The sequence below is a fragment of the Pararge aegeria genome, chromosome 19, assembly GCF_905163445.1.
Source record: "Pararge aegeria chromosome 19, ilParAegt1.1, whole genome shotgun sequence".
NCBI lineage: Eukaryota > Metazoa > Arthropoda > Insecta > Lepidoptera > Nymphalidae > Pararge > Pararge aegeria.
The window spans coordinates 15,554,077-15,579,759 of record NC_053198.1 but is presented as its reverse complement, the minus strand read 5'-3'; the positions used below and the strand labels follow the sequence as shown (position 1 = coordinate 15,579,759).

Sequence of the window (25,683 nt, the reverse complement as noted above, 5' to 3'; positions counted from 1 at the left end):
AACGTCGGTAGATAATCCCACACTAAGGACCCAGTTTGGCGCGAATAGGCGCTAAATTGACGTGAAAACCATATAGCAAGATACCGCACCAAATACCACCCTTTATTACGATTTCGTTGTTTAAACTGCATTTAAAATTTAATGCGTTCTAATTAACTTGTATCGTAATTGGCAGTAGGTAATAAGTAACAACAATACAGGGTTGAATAAAATATACCAGAAAGCTCTCGGCCTATAGTTGTTTTCATTAAAACTAATAACTTTTAATCTACTACTTTTTTTTTTACTAGGTAGTTTGTGAAATATTAAATATTCGATATTTTACATAGATACTTTACTTGTTACTACTCCGTATTGTAACATCGGCAGAATTTCGCGAACCACGGCTCTATCGTGCGTGCTCGCAGCGGTTTGGTAACAGGGACATGTATTTGGTTTCAGTGTAATGTCACTTCAGAGCAATAACCTAATTTATTCATGTTTTTTGTATGAAATAAATTAATGCTGAGTTTTGAAAAGTCGTAGAACAAAAGTTGTTAGTTTTAATGATAGGAACTACAAGGCCAAGAGCTTCCTGCTAGTTCTATTAATTCCTGTAAAATTTTAAAAATTAAAATCATTATTAATGAATTCTCCATTGAGTCAAGAATAACATGCGTCGCATCAATTTGCATGCACAGTCAGCCCTGTGGCGTGCACTTCATACATGCACAAAAGCAATGCCTACCCTAAAATTTAAATATAATTTGTATAAGAGGAGGATTTTTGCCGTTTTATGCAATTGCATTGCCTGCTCAATGCATACCCTGGTAAGAAACCCAGTGCACGCCACTGATTTAGCCTATAAGTGGTGTACACAATGTATTATTTATATAGATTATGTTTATAATAGATTTAAAGCATTGTATGTAACGTTGGCTTCCTATTAAATCCATAAATTTGTGAGGCTAAGCGAGCGAGCGGATTTCTTTACGCCGCGTACCGCATCCCGTTTAAGATTCGCCTCAGTTTGAACAGAGCTTTTTGTTATAATGTCAGTCCTCCCAAATATGTCCACAAACAGCAGCAGCAGTAACTGAGTCCTCCCCCAGTGAGCGGTGTATCGGCGCGGCGGCCTACCGGCGGCGCTTGGCGGCCAGGTACAGCAGCAACAGCAGCAGCAGCAGCAGCAACGCGGCGCAGCGCAGCAGCAGCAGCAGCGCGGCCAGCAGCAGCCGCGCTAGGCGCCGCGCGTCCGAGCGCAGCGCGCGCGACACCAGCTCCGCGCGGCATCATCCCGTGCCGCACTTGCCGCTCTCGAACACGCCCTGCCGCCAACACGGACGTTTTTACACGCTTTATATTAGCTTCACCTGTATGTATGTAACCGACCCATTTGAGCTCGATTTTGTCCCACTTTGAACGGTCAGATTTCTTTCAAACTTTGTAGACATATCGAGGACTGATGACAATACACTAATCTGATAAGATTATTCCAATTTTCAATATAAAAATTAAGATTTTTTACTAATTACTACAGCGCTATCTAGACCCAAATGTAAAAAACCTATGGCGTTACCAACAATGTAAAGAACCTATGGCGTTACCAACAGATAGCGTTCGCGTACCTAACAAATTCCACAGAAAACATAAAGCTACTAGATGGTAGAGGGCGTTAGCTGTTACTTTTTAATGGCCTGTTTTAAATAATAATTAATAACAGTTACTTAGAGTTATCACGGAATTGATAGTAGATTACATCAAATAACAGTTTAAAATAAACCAAACTAAAAAGTAGAAAATAAATAATAGTTTAAAAAAAACTAAAAAACACGCTTCTTATAGAAATCTGAAGTAAAAAATAGAAAATAAATTTTTATAAATTTAAATTAAGAATAGTGTTAAAAATTTCAATAAATATAAATTAATAATAGTGTGAATAAAAAAAAATATATTTTATTGAACGAATGTTACGAGTGCCTCGAGATGACCTTGAAGATTTCCTTTACAGGCACTCTACACACAATAAAAAAAATCCTTTCAATTTATTTACCCACGGCAAAAGTATCCTACGAGAGATTGAGGTGGATGTAGAGTATCTGAACTATTAGGACAAATGTAATTTTTATTATTTAGTTTCCATGGTAACAAGAATAGGAAAAAAAATGTATAATGTTTTCTATCTCACTCTGTCCCATATATTTACGTGTTTGTTTCTTTACCTATATAATAATATTCGGTTTCCTTGGTAACTTAAATAGGAAAAATAAGTTAATTAAACGAAAGCGACGTTGAATGTTTGCGCATCACAGTTGCCGGGCATGCAACGTCGCAAAGCGAAAACGTAACGAGGTCATTCATCAGTAGATTTTACTCCTCACATTTTTCTCATAGCGGGCGCCTTGTATATGAAAATCGATTCTTAAGGAGTAAACTCCAATAAAAAAATCCTGTGCAATTTATTTACCCATTGCAGAAGTGTAACTTTTGAAAAGTAGCCTAAGACAGATGGAGCTGGATGTAGAGTAACAGAACTATTAGGATAAATGTAATGTTTATTGTTTAGTTTCCATGGTAACTAGAATAGTTAAAAAAATGTAAACTATTAGGATAAATGTAATGTTTATTGTTTAGTTTCCATGGTAACTAGAATAGTTAAAAAAATGTACAATGTTTTCTATCTCACTCTGTCCTATAGATTTATGTGTTTGTTTCTTTATCTATATTATTCGGTTTCCTTGGTAACTTAAATGCGAATCAAAATGTGTAATGTATTCTATCTCATATCCTATAAATCTGTCTCTTTCTTGATCGTGAAGCATTGCTTTACGTCGAGTTTAAATCACATCGGTTCTAATTTCCCTTCAATAACTATTATAACACAAAGCAATGCAAGTTAACTCCAAAGTGCAGTGCGTGCGCGGCTTTTTTTCAACTTTAGTTTTTGGCATAATTTTAAAATTAATTTATCATGGAGATGAAAATATTGACGCAAATAAAAAATTATCAACAACCAACACACTTATACTAAAACTTTCTAATACGCAGGCGCAAACACATGTGTTCTATCTCATTCTCTCGCCGGCTGTATTCCTACACATCTTTGTATTTGTGTCTCTTACCTGTCGTTTTTTCCGTTGCATCCGGTTTGAAATTACAACGATTCTAAAGAAGTTTCTCTTCAATAATAAAAATAAATAATAATAAACTAGATGGAGCGACGACCTCCGAAAAGTGGCAGGCATCGACGCGATGAGGAAAGCTTAAAATAGGGAAAGTTGGCGCTGCTTGAAAGAGGCCTATGTCCAGCAGCGGACTCACATTGGCTGATGATGATGATGATGATGAATAAAATGATAATATCGATTTTGCCTAGATAGATTTTGAGGTGGCTTACTATAGGTATAACCCAGAGTCAGTTGTAACGGTTCTAGCCAGGTCTATTAAAAGATGGAACACGTCATCACAGATTTTATTTAGGGTAAAAAGGTCAGCGGTCGTGGGTGAAAGGGGCCCGTCAATTAATTCGCTTCCAATTTCTGCAGTGGGCGAGTACTGCCCTAGCTTGTAGACGTTGATTGCGTGGCCCAGAAGAAACAGGCGGAGACACGAGGTGGTCTTCAGCTGCAACAGGATCCGGCACGTTGAGCATGCGGAGACACGAGGTAATCGGCGTCGGAGGTGACGTCGACAACAACAGAGTGTCGAACTTGGACCGAAGCAGGCGGAGACACGAGGTAATCGGCGTCGGAGGTGACGTCGACAACAACAGAGCGTCGAACTTGGACCGAAGCAGGCGGAGACACGAGGTAATCGGCGTCGGAGGTGACGTCGACAACAACAGAGCGTCGAACTTGGACCGAAGCAGGCGGAGACACGAGGTAATCGGCGTCGGAGGTGACGTCGACAACAACAGAGCGTCGAACTGGGACCCTGGAATTTTCGTCCAGCGTGTGAAAAATAATTCCGCTTCAACTCGTCTGATTGCAAACACGCGGCTCAGCTAAGCGGTAAGCACTGCACAAGATGGCGGATGCGTTGTTCACAATCAGACGGAGTTTACATTATGAGCTAGTGAGAAGCATTAAAATAAAACAAAAGACATTAAGACTAATATTAAATAAAAGATAGCAAATAGCAAAAGGTACGTGAGATTATTAGCAAAATACAGAGAACTACTATAGTATGAAAATCTGGGAATTTATCGAAATAGGAAAGTTAATTATAAAGAAAAAAAATAGGAATTAAGCTGCAGATGAAATTTTAACAAAGAATATGCAAGGATTAAGCCAAAATATGATCGATGCATGGGTCAATGTGCGAGAACAAAGAACAAAGGTAATGAGCGTAATGGCCGACTCGCATGCGTAATGTACCTGATTAAAAGATATTCTAACGTCTAAACTTTAAGGAAACGTTCAACACTTACCCGATACACGGGGTTTAGATAGCTCGAGGGTAAGTAGCCTTAAGGTCAAAGGCAAAAGCAGCAGCAACAGCGGCCGCGCGGCGTCCAGTCTCTCGTAGAAGTTCTGGGCGTCTGCCGTGCCGTGCGAAGTGAGAGAAGACGCGAGCGCGGTTGGTCCCCGCGCACCGCTCCCCTCGCGCCGGGATGCCAGTTTCGCGACATTTCGGAAGATTGCCCGCGCGCAAATTCCAACAATATTAATTTATAAAATTAAATAGACATTTATTACGTTACATATTCCCCTCGCTGGTGGTAGACCAGTTACACTGGCGCCCTCAACGTGGTAATAATAGTCATTATTTTGCTTCCAAAGTTTGTAGTGGTAAAATTGGCGTGTGTGCTTTGTTTTTTTTATTATTTATGTGAAACGTTTTTTTTTTATTTTGGTTGCCAGCAACTAAGGTGTACGTATTACGTACCTCTAATTAACTCTTTTCAATTTTTTAATTGCTTAAATTTTATTTGTCCTTACGTACACAATAGTTGCAATAATAATTTTATTTTGATTATTTTGCTTTTCGAATCAACCAAGACGTTATTTAATTTAAATTAATTTGTAACAGACGGAGTATTTAGTTTCTTTTTTTTCTCGTCGCGATTCGTTCAACACTTTTTTTTATTTCTTCTGTTTGTTAAAAAAAAAAAAAAAAATTTTTTTTTTTTTTTTGTGATGGCATTCGAAGTTAAGTTCTTGTCACTTCAGAAAGTGGAACTCGAATACGGGGTTGCTATCCGTGGGGACTATCCTTAACTAAGTATACCCCTCAAGTTAACCTGGTTGAGCGGTATAATCGAACTATTATAACGTACATCTCCACGTTTGTAGAGGACGATCATAGATCTTGGGATATGTTTATCCCTAAGGTTCAGTTCGCTATCAATAGTTCCGTTAATGAAGTTACCGGATTCACACCCGCGTTCTTAGTCTTTGGTCGCGAACTCGTTCCTTGTGGAACACACTACACTGATAGTGTGGATGTTGATAGTGAAGTATTGTTTTTACCTCGAGATGACAACTTGGGTTGCCTATCAACAATTTTCGACACTGTTCAATCTCGACTTTGGCAGGCTCATATAAAAAATACTTCCCACTATAACTTGCGCCGTAAGTTTGCCGAATTTAACGTTGGTGACGTAGTTATGAAGCGTGCTTACTTCCTTAGCAACAAGGAAAACCTTTTTTTCTAAAAAAACTAGCTCCTAAATTTATTAGGGCTAAAATAACTGCTAAGAAGTCTCCTTTAGTTTATGTTTTACAAGACATGACTGGAAAGGATCTAGGAACCTGGCATGTCAAAGACTTAAAATCACGCGTATTGCCCAATTAGTTTCCTATCTGAATTAGTTTTTTTTTTTTTTTTTTTTTTTTTATCTTTTAATACACAATATTATGCTATTTTCCTCTCATCGCCATTCGTTATTTCATCTATAACTAAGTTTGTACAAGAGTCTATGGTTTTTATTTTTGTCTTACAACCATTAACTTTAATTGTGGAAGGATGCGTCAGTATTTCAAATACAAATACTGTTGCTTTCATTGTATGCGTGAAGTATGAGAGAATTTGAAAGGTGGGTCTGAATGAGTATTGTACGGACGTTACTGAGAGTCCTAGCGGATTTCATTTAAGTGGAGTGAAATCCTTGGTAGGCGAGGGGGATATGTAACGTAATAAATGTCTATTTAATTTTATAAATTAATATTGTTGGAATTTGCGCGCGGGCAATCTTCCGAAATGTCGCGAAACTGGCATCCCGGCGCGAGGGGAGCGGTGCGCGGGGACCAACCGCGCTCGCGTCTTCTCTCACTTCGCACGGCACGGCAGACGCCCAGAACTTCTACGAGAGACTGGACGCCGCGCGGCCGCTGTGCGGCCGCCGCGTTATTTTTTTTCTTTACGACTCTCACCTGATTGCTGCTTTTGCCTTTGACCTTAAGGCTACTTACCCTCGAGCTATCTAAACCCCGTGTATCGGGTAAGTGTTGAACGTTTCCTTAAAGTTTAGACGTTAGAATATCTTTTAATCAGGTACATTACGCATGCGAGTCGGCCATTACGCTCATTACCTTTGTTCTTTGTTCTCGCACATTGACCCATGCATCGATCATATTTTGGCTTAATCCTTGCATATTCTTTGTTAAAATTTCATCTGCAGCTTAATTCCTATTTTTTTTCTTTATAATTAACTTTCCTATTTCGATAAATTCCCAGATTTTCATACTATAGTAGTTCTCTGTATTTTGCTAATAATCTCACGTACATTTTGCTATTTGCTATCTTTTATTTAATATTAGTCTTAATGTCTTTTGTTTTATTTTAATGCTTCTCACTAGCTCATAATGTAAACTCCGTCTGATTGTGAACAACGCATCCGCCATCTTGTGCAGTGCTTACCGCTTAGCTGAGCCGCGTGTTTGCAATCAGACGAGTTGAAGCGGAATTATTTTTCACACGCTGGACGAAAATTCCAGGGTCCCAGTTCGACGCTCTGTTGTTGTCGACGTCACCTCCGACGCCGATTACCTCGTGTCTCCGCCTGCTTCGGTCCAAGTTCGACGCTCTGTTGTTGTCGACGTCACCTCCGACGCCGATTACCTCGTGTCTCCGCCTGCTTCGGTCCAAGTTCGACACTCTGTTGTTGTCGACGTCACCTCCGACGCCGATTACCTCGTGTCTCCGCATGCTCAACGTGCCGGATCCTGTTGCAGCTGAAGACCACCTCGTGTCTCCGCCTGTTTCTTCTGGGCCACGCAATCAACGGCTACAAGCTAGGGCAGTACTCGCCCACTGCAGAAATTGGAAGCGAATTAATTGACGGGCCCCTTTCACCCACGACCGCTGACCTTTTTACCCTAAATAAAATCTGTGATGACGTGTTCCATCTTTTAATAGACCTGGCTAGAACCGTTACACAGTTCTTAAACTTGGGTCAAACGATTATCACTGACACAGTATATTACATCTCATAGACCTGATATAGTGCTAGTTGATCGATCAGTGCGCCGTGCAATCATTGTTGACATTACTATTCCACATGAGGTGAAAGCTGAAAAGGAAAAAGTATCTAAATACTAGGACCTTGCCCACGAGATTTACCGCCATGTGGGGTGTTGAGTCGACTGTTATTGTTGTGATAGTCGTTTCAGTCAATGGTCCTCTCGCGAAAAGCTGCCTTCGACCAACATCAGATACAGAAGGCAGTAGTCCTTGAAACGGCGCGTATTGTGAGGAGTTCCTCACTCTGAAGCCCTGACGGCCGGTTGCTTGGGTATTCAAAAGCCCCGAACGCGGGTGGAAGGGTGGACTTTTGTTTTTTATATATTTTTAATAAATAAGATCATTGTTAAGAATTATATATTAAAATTAAAAAAAAAAAAATCAATAAATGATAGAATATAATAATAATTAATAAAATAACTTTACTTTCAATAAGATTACAACATTCAATTGCTAGTGGTCTCCACACGATGTAGCATGTATCGTGGAGACCATGAAAGATTTCTTTTTTTGTTTAACAAAGGAGTAGGCGACTTCTTCTTATGATGTAAATATTTATATATTATAGGTACCAAGATACAAGTAGATATATACATTGAGGTAGGATATAATAAATAAATATATATTAATATTTATATGTATATATATATGTATTCGTATAAATAAAAAAAAAACTGGCTAGATAAAATAAGATATTCATTTAAAGGAAACTGTACTTATGCAATTTAACAATAAACTACCAGTTGATATGTCTCTTAAAAAGTTCAAAATTTGTATTAAACGTAAGCTTATAGGAAAGACTTATTATAGTATTAAGGACTATGCAACGATAAAAATGCTTGAGTTGTAAATTATCGCTCTAACCAGGTTGCTTCTTAAATAGTTTTAAATGATAATGTGAGATGGTGATAACAAAAGTTTGTTGTAGGCTTGTTCTTAGAACAGGGCGCGTTTGGAACCCTCGTAGCTTTAGTTTTAAGTTGATGAATTTAGTAATCGCCATCAACTCACTTCTTTGTCATATTTTACATGTAATGTACGCATCAAAAGTGCCATCTATGTGCCTATTTGAATAAAGAAATATTTGACTTTGACTTTTTACTTTACCCTTTGGTAGAGTAACTATACACTAAAGAGTCATCAAGTAATGTAGGCTATTTTACAGACACTTCAGTAAGTAATCTAGTTCTTCAAACTGGCAGTGTAATAAAAAAAAAACAGGCTCCAGTCAAAGATAAGCGAAGAAGTAAAAATACCTTTCTGAAGAAGGGCGAGAAGGCGACAAGCGACTCGCGGGTGAGAGGCGACGCGTACAACGGACACCTTCTGTCCGCTGAACACACTGTTAGTAGCCTTCTGAGGAACGTCTCCAACTGCGACCTTCTGGAGCGAGCGAGCGCTTCCGACGACCATAGCGTGCGAGCGGGGAACGGTATCGCTGCCACCTGGTAATAAATATTGTATTACTAGCTGATCCATGCGAAAAATGAAACTTAATCATTGCCTTGTCCATCGTTAGTGAAAACGGGCGTAAGAGTATGCAAGAAGTGTATATACCTTTTCCCCATAACTAGTTCTGGCAGCGAGGTAGAGGTCCCGAAAACGCCGATACCGCCGCAGTAAGGCCCACGAAGCGTTGGGCAACCGCACCCGCACTTCGTACTCGTGATGCGTGCGCGCGCCCGCACCGCGAGTCACCCAGCCGGGCAAACTCACCACGTCCGCTGAAACAAAACGACATCTTCGTTTCTGATTCGCACCGCTAGGATCGTGAATGTGAATGCTTCCAGCCAGCTGCCATTTTCCCGCTTCTTCCAATATGAGTACCTACAAATTAGGAGTGAATAGGCATCTTTTAGGTAAGCGCGCTCCACTTTTAATATCAGTCCAGCGCTCGTCGAGACAACGTGTAACAGAATAACGAAATTCTGTTTAAGGGTGTGCTGTAAATATATTAAAACAAAAGAAGCATATTTGTTTTTCGATACAAACTAATTCAAACATTCTCAGTGTTTACTTATGACATCTCTATTAAAGATGAAAGGTCGCCACGCGCATAGTACTCACGCTACGCGACGCCTAACGTAACCTAACGTTAGGGCTGTATCTGATTTCTTTCAGTAAAAACTTTGGCAATGGTTACTTTGGATCGTGGTACCCCGGACCGGAAAATTTAACATTGACACTCAACTCATAAAAAATAAAAATCAATTAATATATATGTACTACGACAATATACACATTGCCATCTAGCCCTGAAGTAAGCGTAGCTGTATGTAGCGTAGTGTTAAGGATACTAAGATGAAAACTGAATATTTTATATGAATAATATACATAAATACTTAGGTATAATATACAGATAAACACCCAGACACTAAAAAAAAAAAAAACTTGTTCATCACACCAACATAGCCCCGTTGTGGCAAAAGGCCTTGGCCTCAGAAAGCTGGGTCGCTCCCCACTACGCCAATCGGCCGTCAACGAATGAATAGATGACAACCAATGAGTTGCATAAGACTGACGTGTTTCGAGTTCCTATGCCCACTAGTGTGGTCCGCTTATTATGTCAAACTTACCGAAGTCTACGGGATGCATGAGACCTTCGGAGTTATCCTGAAACAATAGATCAGTTTAAAAACTTCATATTTCCATCAAACATGGCACATCTCTAATACTAATATGAAATATATGAGACAATCAATTAATAGCCTATAAGAAAGAAAGAAAGAAAGAAAATATCTTTATCCAAGTTATTATTCATTCAAGTCTATTTCATTGTGTCCAAGCATATTGAAAACGCCCCGCACACGTCACACTTCAAATGGAATGTTGCTAGTTCACAATTTTTTCCCACTTTCCCCATTTTACGGTTAACGTTTAGAACATTAGAGGTAAAATAGCTGCTGCCAAGTGACTAGCCATCCGTTCCAAAAACACTACTAAAGTGGAATAGTTTTGACGAATTCATTATTAGTCGTGTTCACGGTTTCTGTGTGTTCTTAAATAAATAAATATACTACGACAGTATAAACATCGCTATTTAGCCCCAAAGTAAGCGTAGCTTGTGTTATGGGTACTAAGATAGCTGATGAATATCTTTATGTATAATATACAAATAAACACCCAGCCACTGAAAAATATTCATGTTCATCGCACAGTATATTGCATAAGTATATTTTATGAGGGATCACTTCTTACTTAGCCGCCCTATAAAAATATTAAATACAAAGAAGCGTTTTTATTCTTCCTGCTGATGAATATTTTTATGATTATAATACATATACATAATTATAATATACAGATAAACACCCAGACACTGAAAAATATCCACGTTCATCGCACAAACATTTTTCCAGTTTGGTGAATCGAACGCACGACCTGGACGCAGAAAGCACGGTCGCTGCCCACTGCGCCAACCGGCAGTCAAATTGCTTAATTCTGTGCGGTTGAGCTATAAAAATTCATTATATCGTGGCTCACCGGAAGCGGATGTTGCGCGTCCTGTCGATGGTTTTGCTCGTGCTCGTGGTCGGTGCGGTGCGGGGTCGGCGCACACAGCGCGCGCAGCGGGTCGGGCCACGGCTCCGACGGCAGCTCGTCGTTGGACGTCGACACGTTGTCGGACGCCTCCACTTCCGTCTCTTTCAACCTGCAAATACGTTAATGAGTTAATTAATAAAAAATATAATTTTTTTTTTTACAATACTCTTCACATAAAATTTTAATCAAATTGATTGAGGAAGTTCTGCAAAAAATCGCCTGTTTGCGCTGTTTGTACTGGCGGCCATCTTGGATTTGAAATTGATCATAATGTATAGTACAATGTATTCTACCTGACATTGGCTAATTTATTTAAGTCCAGAAGAAATTAAAAAATATATATTCTACTGATTTTATTATAATATCACGAAAATCATTAACTGAATAAAAGCAATGCTCAATAATAAATAATTTTCTAAGTATTTTATTAAATTCATTTTAATTTTCAGTGTTTCTAATAAAATCTGGCAGATGGTTAAACATTTTGAGAGTTGCCTACCTGCTGAGTAGTGGGTCGTCGAAATGTCCGTTCTGCGTGTCCGAGGCGGGCGCGGTCTCGTTGGACACTTGCATGTCGCTCTCGCTGAGTGTCAGGGACGGTGTCTCCTGTATGGGGGTGACCATGATAGTGCGTTTGTTCGGCTGGTTGTCGAAGAACGAATACTGGAGGGCCATCTCCAAGCGGACATATTTCTTTTGGAGTTCTTGAAGCACCTGGTTTACGGGGCAAAGGTTTCACTTAATTATTTTATACCATCAACACGTACGAAGCGTTTTGCTTCTTCCTTTCTGATCCGCACCGCAAAGGGCTGGAATGCCCTCCCATCTTCCGTCTTCCCCGATATTTATAATCTGGGTACCTTCAAATCAAGAGTGAATAGGCATCTTCTGGGCAAGCGCGCCCCATCTTAGGCTGCATCATCACTTACCATCAGGTGTGATTGCAGTCAATTACATTTCTATATGTTAAAAATATATATTTCTCTTTATATATATATTTCTTGTGTGCCTGTGTATGTCACTGAACTCCTCCTAAACGGCTGGACCGCTTTGAATGAATTTTTTGTTTTGCGTTTGGGTGGCACCCTGGGTGGTTTAGATTCACAAATCAGCCCGACAGATGGCACTGGGGTCCGCTAGTAGAAATATATGTATATATATATATATATTATTTACGATAATTTAATAATGCTCCAAATAACAAAATAACTAGTGACGAGAATGATACCTAAAAATGGTCAATGTTGTGAAATCGGTGATGAGATCATCCGTTTAGAAATTATCCCGAAAAAATAATTAGAACGTACATCTGCCAAACACGACGAATTCCCACATTTGAAATTGGCGCCATAAAGCAGCCATATGTTTTTTTTTAATTGAACTATATTGTCTCTGAATATGATGTAAAGATACCTATATAATCTATTTAGACAATTAGAGGTGAAAATCATGACAACAAAAACCATTCGAAGAATCCTAGCTACTAATATTATAAATGCGTTATAGTCGTAAAAATGTAATAGGCCCGTTTTGACATTTGTCATCGCGACGTAACTAGTTATGGAACCATAAGACTCTGTACTCGATACTCACGATAAATCAATTCAAGTTTGTATCAGTACTGGATTGATATTATTATGTATTGTAAAGTGTTCGTTCGTTCAAAGTATTCCTTTAACTTCACAACCAATACGCGTGATTGGCTGTTGATTATACGTCCACTTTTCAACATGTTGAAACAGAGTTAGTACTATATAACAACAAACACAAAAATCGAGTCAAATCACTATGTTTAAATTAATGTCCAAAATAGAAGAGCCATAGTTAACGTAATAGTAAACAATATATATCAAACTTAAACGAGCGCACAGTCAACTTTACAAGATGAGGAACGAAAAACTGCGCAGTGCGCAGTTTTTCGTTCCTCATCTTACGCTTCAGTCATGTGCCGCTTGGTCAGATACATCAACTCAGACTCATTATTTAGAACCCATTTTGAGAACCAAGCTCATTCGTTGCAGTAAAAATAACTACACAATACTTAATTTCGATATTCAGTAAAAAAAATGGTTACAGCTCTAGTATAAAAAAAAAAGACTGAGAACGTAACTGTTTTCGGAACGTTTCGCAACAATTATAAATTGCATGCTACTATGAAGTAAGCGCAAAAAGAATACTCGCGATATATTCTTTCGTATTATTTAACGTCCCAAAAAAATTTACGTATTTTTTAAAACACTGTATGTAATTGATTTTTATTTTTTTGTTTCTTTCAGTTTCGTTCCAAGTTACATTCTATGGTCTTGCACAAATGTCAAAACGGGCCTATTACATTTTTACGACTATAGTGTGTTTGTCTGTTTGATTGACCTTCCTTTACGCTCTAACTTAGCAACAAATTGGCTCGATTTTTGGCATAGAGTTAGTTAAAGGGACGGAGCGTAACATAAGACTACTTTTTATCCCAGTAAAACAAACGGTTCGCATGGGATTTGTAAAATAAAACTTAATAAACGGCCACAGCTCATATAGCAATAACTTTTTTTTTTATTCCACTACATCTTAGCCCTTGACAGCAATCTCACCTGGTAGTAAGTAATGATCTAAGATGGTAGCGGGCTAACCTTTTAGGGAATAGTCATACAGTTACAATCAATCAGTTACTACAGGACATCGCACCGGAACAGTAAATCGCTTAGCGGCACGGCAAGTCGTCGTCGGTAGGGCGGTAACTAGCCACGGCCAAACTAGACGAGAGAAAATTCAGAAATTATAAATTCTGTCAAATTGACTCTGCTGGGAATCGAACTTGGACCTCCTACTTAAATTCACAGCGCTCACCGTTGAGCCAGGGAGGTCGTCAAAAAAAAATTTAAGTATTTCCTTGTCATTACCGCGATCTGTCGATTCAGCTCTTCCTTGGAGCAATCGTTCTCCAAGCAGGATATGACGAGCATCTTCTGCGACGCTATCCGTGAGCATAGCCTCTGCATCGCGCGCAAGGCCTCCGCTTCTGTCACTTGGCGTCTATTCTTGCTTTCACCTGCACACACGGGATTTTTTTTATCACGCTTTATGTTTCTTCAGCAGAGTGGGCTACGTAATAACAGTCAAGAGAAGGTCGACTACATATCCAATACATTTGAAATGTATTAAAATATAAACAGTGCAACCTTTAATGTGTCTTCTTACTTTGCTAAAAAGTACAATTATTCTATAGTACAAAAAAACTTTTATTTCGTGTTATAACTTTTATTATTTACTCTTATTTTCATTGTAAAGTATGTAAAAAAAAATCAAAAACAAGTTTAAAATAAAGCAGAAAATGAAATTTCTTAACACTAACGTAACAAAAACATTGTTCACATAATCAAACGAATAAGAAGGATAGTCAAAAGTTTATGATAATGTTAGGTTAGGTAAGGTTAGGTTTACGGTTATAGATTATTGGTTAACTCACCTATTCGTCTCCTATACTTGGTCCTCTGCTGCCGTTCCTCCGGCGACCTCTCGACCGAACTGGAGGACTGGCCCTCCACTATTCGAGGCTAGTTAGAAAAAACAACACGCTTAAGCCAGTTTGATACCTTATGCATTCTATGATGGCTATAAGAACTTCCGGAAGCTAAAACAATAGATGGAATAAGCAGGAAGCCCACCTGATGGTAAGTGGAAAACAATCGCCTATAAACAGACCAACACTTCCCAGGTCATGTAAGGAAAACATCCTGCAAATTCTTGCCCTGTGTCCATTAACCTAGGACGTAGGTGTTAACTGGTGACTATATTTTATGCTATTATGCTTTTAATTTAATAATCTGTAAACAAAGTTAACTGTATCCTTTCTTACTTTAAGATGTAACTAGAGGAACTTTCGAAGCCGGTTTTTTTGACGTGACAACGTCTTATAATTCGATGGAGCCGGCTGCACGCACGAAAAAACATGACGTATGCGGCGTTACATCGTTCTGAGGCGTTCCATTCAAGGCTTGAAGTGCAAGCGAGAGCGCGGTACGAGCCACAAAGAGGCACAGTCGGCCTCCGCGTTCGACATCTGTCTCTCTCCTACTTGAGTGAGCGATGCGTCCGCGTGGACAGCTTCTATACAATAATACATTTACATGTTTTCGGCCAGGATGAAGTGCAGTGAAAAGTGAATGTGGTGTCAATTGTTTATAGCAACGATAATATCTATCAAACAAATAAAATTAAAATTTTCTTTTGAAAAATGCAACCATTCCATCAGTATTTTCGTACGACGTTGTCACGTTCAACTATCGTCAGTAAGCCGACTTTACAGACAACCAATTTTTAATTATTATATTTTTTTGAAAAAGCAATTTCATAGTTTAACAGTAAGCTTTATAATCATCAACATCAAATCAATCGATAAAAGTCCACTGAAGTGTTTTGTGAGTGTTCATAAACCCCCGATGACATGGAACGATAACATCAAGCGAGTTGTAGGGTGTCATCAGGGGTCTCGATTGGCAGTCATCATCATTATCATCATCATCATGAACCTTTTACTGGGCAAGGGTCTCCTCTCAGAATGAGAAGGGCTAAGGCTGTAGTGCGGACCAACAAGCTGGCCAAGTGCGGTTCAATCCCCTAAGAACATTATGGAGCACTCTCAGGCATGCAGATTTCCTCACGACGTTTTCTTTCACAGTCCAAGTGACAGTTTTTTTTTTTATCCCACTACAAGCCCTTAACTGCAACCTCACCTGGTGCTAAGTGACGATGCAGTCTAAGATGGTAGCGGGCTAAATTGTTAGGGAGTATGCAAGTTATTTAAACCATAACTCTAATCGGTTTCTACGCGACATCTACGCCTTTGTCGGTAACTAGCCCCGGCCGAAGCCTCCACCAGACACCAATAGCTTAAGTAGCACAAAATCCGAGAAGTCGTCGGTTCGTACCGGTGATCGAATTCAGTCCCCAGAAAGAGAGGAGGAAGTCCTAACCACTGGACTGACAGTAGTTACAGTGAATTTACCTTATGGTAGTCTTCGGTGCTGGACATGTCGTCGCTGTCGTCGGGGGCAACGCCCAGGCGGAACTGCGGTACGGGCGCGGGGTCGCTCGGCAGCGCGGACGTCTCCGTAGTGGAGGGGGTGGGGACGGAAGATGAGGATTGGTGTTTCGGGGAGGAGGTGGCGGTGTGGAACGTCTCCGGTGTATTGAGGGAGGAGCTTGGGGAGGGTAGCGGATCTAGGGAAAGGCTGAGGCTGTGGAAATACGATGGTTTCATTAGCAAAAGAGATATTTACAAAGAAAGACAGTACAGTTGTTCTTGTTAAGTGTTGAACTATTTTTTCGTACTATGTCAAATTTCAAAATATCAAAATTTCAAATTCAAATTTCAAATATCAAAAATGTTTAATTCATGTAGACCTTATTACAGGCACCTGTTCATACATGTTCAACATGTTATACTAATGTTAGTGATGGTGATAACATCATTCGTTAACTTAAAACTAAAGCTAGGAGGGTTCCAAACGCGCCCTGGTATAAAAAGAGCCCATAACAAACTTAGCCCGTTTTTTTTTGTTATCACCATCTCACAGTCTAGTTAATGTTGAGCTATTAAATTAGACCAATTCATACCCAAGCTTTTGATCATACATGTAAAAAATAGGATAATAATAGGATTTTTTTATATGCTTACGTCCGTATTTATTACGGGCTTTTACAAATCCCAAACGAAATAAAGAAAAAAGAAGGCTATGTTCTCTCCGTACTTTCAAGTAACTGTGTGCCAAGAACAAGTTTTTTGTCTGCTTCGTAAGGGCATGAAGGAAGGGCAAACAAACATACTTTCACATTTATAATAGCAGCTGTTGCCCGCGTTCTCTGTTCGCGTTTATTAAAAATAAGCGTAGGTTTGATAGGATTTGTCAAGTTGAACCACGCAGAACCGCTTAAGCTGCTCACCACTCGTACCTCATAAGTTCAATGCATTATAACAAAATGAATAAAAAAATATCCATTTACTCATTAACATCTCGAAAATGTAAAATTGAAATAACGAATTGGCTTCTTAACCTAACTTATGATGAGACTGAAAACCTTATTCAATAATACATACAATCACACTCTCACCCTCTCACATGCTCTCACACCCACACTCACATACACATACACATACACATAAACACACGCGCACGCACACACTCATATTTAATTTTTTAAGTACAATTAATTATATTTATACAAAAAAAAAAATCTTATGGATGTATTTATGTAAATGTAGAAAAAGAAAAAAAAATTGAGTTTATCAATGCTTTCAATTGAATTTAATTCAAAAGGTTTTTAGGTTTCTATTTTTATTCATCTCACTAGATTTAATTTAAGTGTATGGTTCTCGCTCCAGAGATGGGCGATAATAACTGCGACTCAGTCTTGCACTATAGCAGTATCATCGAATTTGGGTTTCATGATACACATTACCTTATGTTTGCCTTATTTTGTACTATTTTTAATATATTGTGTAACTGTTAATTGAAATAAACTTATTATTATTATTATTACGGTCATTTTTCTGCGGAAACCGTTTTTTTCGTTCTTCATCAGCGTTTATAACGATTTTGTACAAATCCCGTGGGAACAGTTTTTTCCTGAGATAAAAATAAGCCTATGCTACCCTCCGTCCTTTCATCTAACTCTATGCCAAAATCAAGTTGTTTGGTTGCTTCGTTCAATTTACCAGACTGGGGAAAATATGATCTTGGCATTAATTTTCGGCATATATAAGTCTAATTTAAACAGCCGGTTGGCGCAGTGGGCAGCGACCTTGCTTTCTGCGTCTAAGGCCGTGGGTTCGATTACCACAACTGGAAAAATGGTTGTGTGATGAACATGAATGTTTTTCAGTGTCTGGGTTTTTATCTGTATATTACAAGTATTTAAGTGTATTATATACATAAAAATATTCATCAGCTACCTTAGTATCCATAACACAAGCTACGCTTACTTTGTGGATAGATGGCGCTGTGTGTACTGTCGTAGTATATTAATTATTTATTATTAATGTGCAATGAAGGCTTACAACTAACGAACAAATATACCTTTGTCGTTGGCATTGACGGTTTCTGGCTTGGCTTTGTTTCCTCATACAGCTTACCTGAGTCTCTTGTCTCGGAAGTGTTCTCTCTCGTCAGCGGACAGCGGTTCGGGCACCTCGGTGCGACTGCGAAGGACTAACTCCGACTTGCTGCGCTTTACTCCCTCCGTGGGAGACATGTCGATTTCCCCTTCTGTTATAAAAAAATAAAAAAGGTTTGAAAATGTCCATCTAAAATTGTGAAGGCCATTCAAAGCCATTGTAGTATACGGGGTATTACAGTATACATAATAATAAGAAACTTTCAACCCTCAACTTTTACCGGAGATTAATACGTTTAGAGAATAAACCGCAGTGTCAACGATAACATCAGCTGTTTTACCGCTTAAGGTCGAAAGTCATAGACAAGGTAATATTAAGACAACAATTTACACACAATTACAAAACTGAAATATGTGTTATTTCAAATTAGAAATGTAATGTAATTATCTTTTTAGGATTTTTAGTAATTCAGACCTAAGCTTTGTTAATGTGTACGTAACACATTAACAAAGCTTAGGTCTGAATTACTGCTCTAATTAGGTTGCTTATTGCATAGGCTGTTAAATGCCATCTATGGACGTAATCGAATAAAGTAAGATTTGACTCTGATTCTAAATTTATTTATTAATTTTAAATCTTGTTAATATGGCACTTACACTAACTTATACTTTGTTTTTTTATTCCACTACAAGTTAGCCGTTGACTGAAATCTCACGTGGTGGTAAGTGATGATGTCAGTATGGTAGTCATACCCCTAATCGGTTTCTACGAGGTTTATGCGATGCATCTGAACACTAAATCGCTTAAAGTGGTTATACACATTTTACATAGTTCTAACATATTTCCACGATTCTCGTGGGATCCGCTCATCAGAACCTTCCCTTTTGAGATTAACAGGAGACTCTAAAACCTTTTCAATTTCAAACAATAAAAGAATTTTCAAAATCGGAATCTTCTTCTTTTCTCAATTCGATTAAAAAGAAGGAGCAGTAAAGTGCACGAGGAAGAAGAATGGAGTGTCAAGTTACCGCCGTCCGCCAGCGCTCGAGTGATGCCGCGCTCCCGCGCCGCGAGCACGGCCAGCTCTTTCTGCAGGCGCTCGATCTTGACGCGGTGCGCCGCCACGCTGGCCACGCGACCTTGGAGCTCTTGCTCCAGGCTTTCCAACTCTTTTTTCTACAAAAAATCTCAAACTAAAGTCTCAGTTCACACAAAAAATTCTCGGACGGCGACGATTTCATTTGCTACCGGAAAAATATATTTTGACCTTGAATATCTAATATTATCTTATATCTACTACTACTCTGGGTTAGGGGTTTTCTTTTCCCCATAAAAATTCTAAAGTATTTTGAGTTTAGACAAATTAATTAAGAACATCGACGATTTGAATCGAAAAACATATTTTTACTTATTGAAATCGCGTTGCTGAAATATTTACATTACCATAACAGTAATTAACGTTTTGTCAGACTATGTTTTTTTATTTCAGCTCTAGATCTACGATTTTACAGAACACTTCAGTTGTCTTTACTCCGCCAGATAGTGCTATGCATTTTCAAAAAATGTCCTGAGGTATTATTATCGTTCTACTCAAAAAAAAAAAAAGAAACAAGGTAAGTTTGATATTTAAGTTTTTACACATACACCATTTGTCCACAAGTTGCCCAAAAATTGCAGGTTCTGTACATTCATCTATCAAAGGCTGCTGAGAAGCAAGTCGCTCCGCTCTCACCTCTCACAAGATAGAAGAGTTATAAAGATTGCTAAACTGTAAAATGATGTTGAAAAAGAGCGATCTGCTGAGTTTCTTGCCGGCTCTGCACGGCGAAATCTGCCTTCCGAACCGGTGATAGAGTGACTACAGATATACTAACTTGAAGTTTCAAAAGTGCTTATAAACTAGGCCTTCTTCAAATAAATTAATTTGAAATTTGAATTAAAGAAAGCGACCTTTATCTTGTTTAACTCACATGTCTTTCCACAGTCTCCTTGATGCTCTTGGCAGTATTGGGTTCGCACTGCTGCAGTAAGTGCATAAGGCTCTCCGTAGACGTCTCCGATGGCGGACTGTCGTCAGGGCTCGGCGTCACGCTCTGTTGTCAAAGTAAATAATGAATCTCTGAAATATTACCGTTTACTTCGGCAGTTTAAACTGAAAAAGAGATGTCGCTAGGCAATTCAGCGTTCCGGTGGTTTTAACTGTATTGTATTTATACTGTAATATTTTATTGAAATTTTAAAATGATTGACAGTTAATTTAAAAATCGACAATCCTTATGTAGCATTTCTAAAACACTTTATAAATCAAGCTTCTGGGATCACCTGAAGTTTTCCGCGTATGATATTTGGCTTTTATTTCAGTAAATGAAAATCCATAAAATGTTTGGTCCACAATAAATTTATGGATACATACTTTGTTAGCCATTATTAAACGTTTTGTTGTATTCGTTTGTCGGAACCACAGAAAAAAAGCCTCACTACTTAAACTAGTAATCACGGTAGTAAAACCACGTCGTCTCTAATCTTCATAGACACTCCTCCACCATCTATAAAACCTTTTGAACTTACAAAAACACTAACCTCGTCAATCTTGCAGCCATTTTTAACTAGTTCCTTTAACTTCTCCCGCACGAACTGTTCAAGGTCGTCCTGTTTCCCCCCCAGCCGGCGTCGCAGGTCCGTGATCTGCCCTTCCTCCTTCTCAATCTACGGGACATGGGGATAGCAACATAAAACTAACTTGGAGATGGGAGATCTTGACTTCAAGTACAAAATAACTAACGACCTTGAGGCACGGACCCTAACAAATAAAATTTTCATTACACGTGGGTTTTTTATATGTCTATTACGCGAAAATATGGATAAAGATGAAAGTATACACAATTTGAAAACCATGGGACTCGGATAAGGTTTTTTCTATACCAAAAACTCAAGATTATAAATTAAAATGATTAATTCTATTTTTGGTTAGTAGCTTTTTGGCATGCCCACAAGGTACAATTTTCAAAATTATTATTATGTGAAAATATAGTATTCTATTTACCAAAATAATTTATACATATTATTTGAAACTGTCTCAATTTATATCGATCCATAAATTTTATGGCTTTCTCTATTTGATTTAGTTAGTACGAAAACCACGCGATTAAAAACCTATTCTAGAATAAATATTCATATTGAAAATTAATATGTTACACTAAATGAAAATTTATATTACCATCACAATAAGCGTTGATTTTTACTAATTTAGTAATTAAAATAGGCATGTACTATGATAATACTTGAAATTAAAATCTCCACTTTGTAAAAAAGGAAAAAAAATAGCACATATAAGGAAATCTAGACTAAGAAGTTAGCACTAGCGCACTATTATAAACGTACAGCGGTAACTGGGACACAAGTGCTGCGATAATGAGAAAATAAAAACAACTTTATTGTTTGCATAAAAGTGAATGTGTAGCGCCTACCAACGTATCTAGAATTGTACAAGTAAAAACTTAAAACTAGAATGCAACGATAGTTTTCGCATATGGTTACAATGAATTTTATAGCGTCGTATCGCGTAAAATATGACTAAACACCGCGTGAGTGCACATTACAAAATACTCCACAAAAGTTTCTTATTATTAAACAAATGTTTATCATGATGGAAATGTTAATTTTAGTAATTAACTAATACTAAATTATAAAATTTAAGGTACTTAGTTCGGAAAATCTATTATGCGCTGTTGCTTCGAAAGTCCTTCATTTTAATATTCAGCCTACCTACGTGTTACCTACCATCCATGTATTTAAATTATTGCAATGATTAATTATTTTCTTGAATTAGGATCGCAATTTTTTATTTAACTTTGATAACAATTCACGACAGTTTTTACACGATCGAAAAATATCATAGTTTTTTTTTTTTTTTTTATTTATTTATTTATTTCCAACTTACGACTAGTTTACAGGAATTTTCTAATGCACTAGCGTAGATACTGATGCCTACCTACACACTAAACTTTACAAGAGTAGCAAATGCACCACAAAGCAACCTTTGTGAGTTCAGTTAGTTGGATCTAGACACATTAGTAGCGGCGCAGGCGCACGGGACAATGACACTAGTGATTACATTGAGCGTGAGGTAATGTTTGTTTTTTAGTGTACGGTGGGTGCACAGCTCTTATCTAATTCATGCGAATGTTGGCTTGGCAACTCTTATACTATATTATATAATCGTCTAATTTTATATCATTTTTATATTTTTATTTAAATATTTACTTACACTTTGTAGGAAATATCAAAAACACTATGACTTTAATCATCATCATCATCATATAAACCCATAACCGGCCGAAATACAGCTCATGCGAATGGAACACGCGGACGAAACCGCGTGCATGCCTAATGGGGAGTAAAGCAGAAGCGGCAGTTATAGCGGTTACGTTACCTGAAAACTGGGTCCCGTCCGGTGGGACTCACGCCGCGCCACCACTACCGAACTGTACGTGCTTTTGCTTTTAATTAGCATCTGAAGGCCACGTGCCTTAATACATCAGAATCTTTAGGCTATCAATGGTCCCAGCGTTGGGCGTAGGCCTCCTCTTTCATAGTCAAAGACACAATGGTTTTAGTGCCGTGCTTGAATTCGGGTTGGTGGGCCGAATACATACTCAGATAAAGCTATGAGGATTTTGCCTCTAGAATTGTCATATTTTTCTAAGGGATGTCAAGGTTTGTTATATAAAGCTGTTATTTTAAAATAATACTGCTTTAAGCGATGCTACCTACTAGCATAGCTTGAAGCAGTATTATTTTCAGGTTCTCACGTTTGCTCTTAATCATAGACTGTAGTGTTTATACTTGAGAAACTGTCCTAAGCTTGATGTGAATTTAATAATACATACCTAATCGTGCATATACTTAGCTAAGTCTATACTTTGTAGTTAAGACAGAGCTGGTGTTTGTAAAATTATCTTTGAGTGTGGACTAAACTCTCGCTTCGTAACGCAAAGTTCACAACATTGACTACTGACAAAACTTAGAATACATTGGTATGCCAGAAATAAGAGAACTTTGGTTAAGTTTCTGGACACCTAAACATTTGAGTATACCTAAGAATTTAAACAGACAGGTAAAATTAGAATTGAAGGACATTTCGAAGTCTTTGTTGATCTTAGCTTATGCTCATCATAATCTTAGCGTGATACATCTATAAAAACTACACAACCTAAGCCCAGTAACAAGCTATATTTGAATCCTTCAGGTAATTATGTCAATGTTTTTAATCTTATTAAATGTGAAAACTAATGTAAGAGTTTTTTTTAAATCCCAGTACAAGTTAGATCTTGACTGCAATCTCACCTGGTGGTAAGTGATGATACAGTCTAGGATGGTAGCGCGTTAACCTGTTACGGAGTATGAGAGTCATAACCCTAATCTGTTTTTAAGCGACATCGCACCGGAACTTCGCGGCACGACTTTGACGGTAGGGTGGTAACTAGACACGGCCAAATCCTCCCACCAGATAAACAAAACTAGGCTGTAAATAGTACTTACATTTTAAGAAAAATGCACTGTCTATACGATATCATTATTACCGCGAAATAGTATTACTATAATTCATTTTGTATGTTCGCATCAAAAGTGCCTTGTATAGGTTAAATAAAGAAAGTTCTTGACTTTATGCCCGTTTTCATTAAAGACGAATAAAGCAATGCCTAATCTAAAATAGTCGTAGGCATACATTTACATTTCACCAATTAATTTTCACTAGGCAACTCATATAACCTAACTTGTCTATGATTCTTGCTAGAAAGGTGTGGTATTTTATGTTTTAATGCACATATTTTTTATTTTTTGTTTTAAAAAAAAACTACTTTATATTTTTTTCACCTGTCAAGTGTCATTTTACGAGTTACGAGAGATCGCATCAAGAGTTATTACACAACACACCGCACGCTATGCCGACTTAACCGCACTGGAACAGCGTGGTGGGATGCTTTTAAACCGTAAAGTAGGACGTTTATAGGCTGTGGATGATTTATTGTACATTACAGAGATAAAAATTACAAAAAATTAAATACAATATAGCGGTGAGTTAAATGTTACAGTTTAGCGACCTCATCGCTACGTAGCGATCACTTCCAGGCGTGAAAATGCTATAGATGCTTTGGAGGGTGAAAAAATTAATATTGTATACAAAAACAGTGCCTTGCGTGGGGAATTAAGAAAATTTTGACTTTGACTTTGACTTACGGTGTCGATGACTTCGCGCGCGGCAGCTGCGTGTCGCGTGACACGCGCGCTCAACTCCCGCTGACGGCAACGCAACGCTCTGCGGCGCAACGTCCATCCGCGTTCTAGAGTTCTCCAGTCGCCGGAGAGACGTCTGCACGCGGCCGCGTATTCCTTCTCCATTGCTGACCGCTCCTTGGTTGATAAGAATTTTTATTGAAGTAGACTAGGGAGAAACTCAGATTTTTTTCAGACGGAGGTAACGCTTACGTCAGACGTCTGTGTAGTTTCCGCTATTTAAAAAGAATAATTTGGATATGTCACATACTCCACGCTTCTTGACTTATACACCAGCTAGTGGCAAATATCATAATCAATTAGGATTATTTATTTCCAATATTCTCAAACGGATCAATTCAACAGTTTTAAAAAAAATTAAATTGCATAGTTTTTTTGAAAATCTCTAAATTTACTTGTTTATTTATTACTTTAAAAAATAAATTACTTTAATAAATAAATTTGCTGACGATTGCGACATTCCGTAATATTCAATGACGTGTACTGTTATATTGACATGTACTGATCTAACCTTCAATTTTCTACTCAAAATTATTCTATTTAATAAATGAAAATATTTATAAAATATGAAAGTGATATTAATGAATTTTAAATAGAATATAAAATGAAATAGTACAAATTAACACACATTTTACATCAATAAATAATAAAAGTTTTCCTTCATACGCGCGTCAAGGTTACACGCACACACTTTTTTTTGTATATAAAGCCTTACTAGTATAAGTTCCAACGCTTTATTTCTTCCAAAAAGCTAACTATCTTCAATAGTTATCAATTAGGCAACTTTCAAGTCCATTAAGACTACTTCATTCAATTTTAATACCAGTAGCAGAGAAACACGAAATCTAAATTCCTGAATCATGTTAGGGGTTCATTAAAAAAAAAAAAAAAGAAAAAAAAAAAAACCTCATCAAGTTGCCGCTGCGCTTGCAGCAGCTGCTCGCGCTCTTGGTGCCAGCGCCGTTGCCGCTCTTCCTGCTGCAACTCGAATTGTTGTCTCTCTCGCTCTAGCTCCGCTCGCTGCGCTTCTATACGCTCGCATCTTATCTCACTCTCAAGGTCCCTACACACAAAGGAACACATTAAAAGGGTTGTTTTAACCCACTTCCTTCAAAAAGGAGTTCTCAATTCGGGATTTTTCACAATCGGTTTTAAGATTTATAAACGCGGTGAAATAATACTATCTTGTTCAATAATGACGACTTTTAGTACCTTGTTTATGTTTAGTTTTATTATCTATATGTTATTAAGTATTTATGTACGATTGAGTATATATTCGTTTATTATTTTATATT

General features: G+C 38.0%; 1 protein-coding gene across 2 annotated transcripts in view; it reads right to left on the bottom strand.

Annotated features, from left to right (window-relative positions):
- Positions 1–794: 794 nt before the first annotated feature.
- LOC120632124 (kinesin-like protein Klp98A) overlaps positions 795–25,683 on the bottom strand; it is a 50,306-nt gene continuing 25,417 nt past the window's right edge. The window contains exons 13-27 of one of the 2 annotated variants that reach the window (XM_039901928.1): positions 25,295–25,451; positions 24,332–24,505; positions 20,672–20,797; positions 20,062–20,184; positions 19,120–19,267; positions 18,110–18,242; positions 15,983–16,214; positions 14,444–14,531; positions 13,878–14,026; positions 11,483–11,697; positions 10,924–11,092; positions 10,020–10,056; positions 9,001–9,167; positions 8,700–8,888; positions 795–1,307 (exon numbers count right to left, since the gene is read on the bottom strand). In XM_039901928.1, the coding sequence (XP_039757862.1) occupies positions 1,272–1,307; positions 8,700–8,888; positions 9,001–9,167; positions 10,020–10,056; positions 10,924–11,092; positions 11,483–11,697; positions 13,878–14,026; positions 14,444–14,531; positions 15,983–16,214; positions 18,110–18,242; positions 19,120–19,267; positions 20,062–20,184; positions 20,672–20,797; positions 24,332–24,505; positions 25,295–25,451 (2,143 nt within the window). In that variant the 3' untranslated portion in view covers positions 795–1,271. Of the gene's footprint in view, positions 1,308–8,607; positions 8,889–9,000; positions 9,168–10,019; positions 10,057–10,923; positions 11,093–11,482; positions 11,698–13,877; positions 14,027–14,443; positions 14,532–15,982; positions 16,215–18,109; positions 18,243–19,119; positions 19,268–20,061; positions 20,185–20,671; positions 20,798–24,331; positions 24,506–25,294; positions 25,452–25,683 lie in introns of those variants that run through there. The other variant, XM_039901927.1, reaches the window with a different exon arrangement.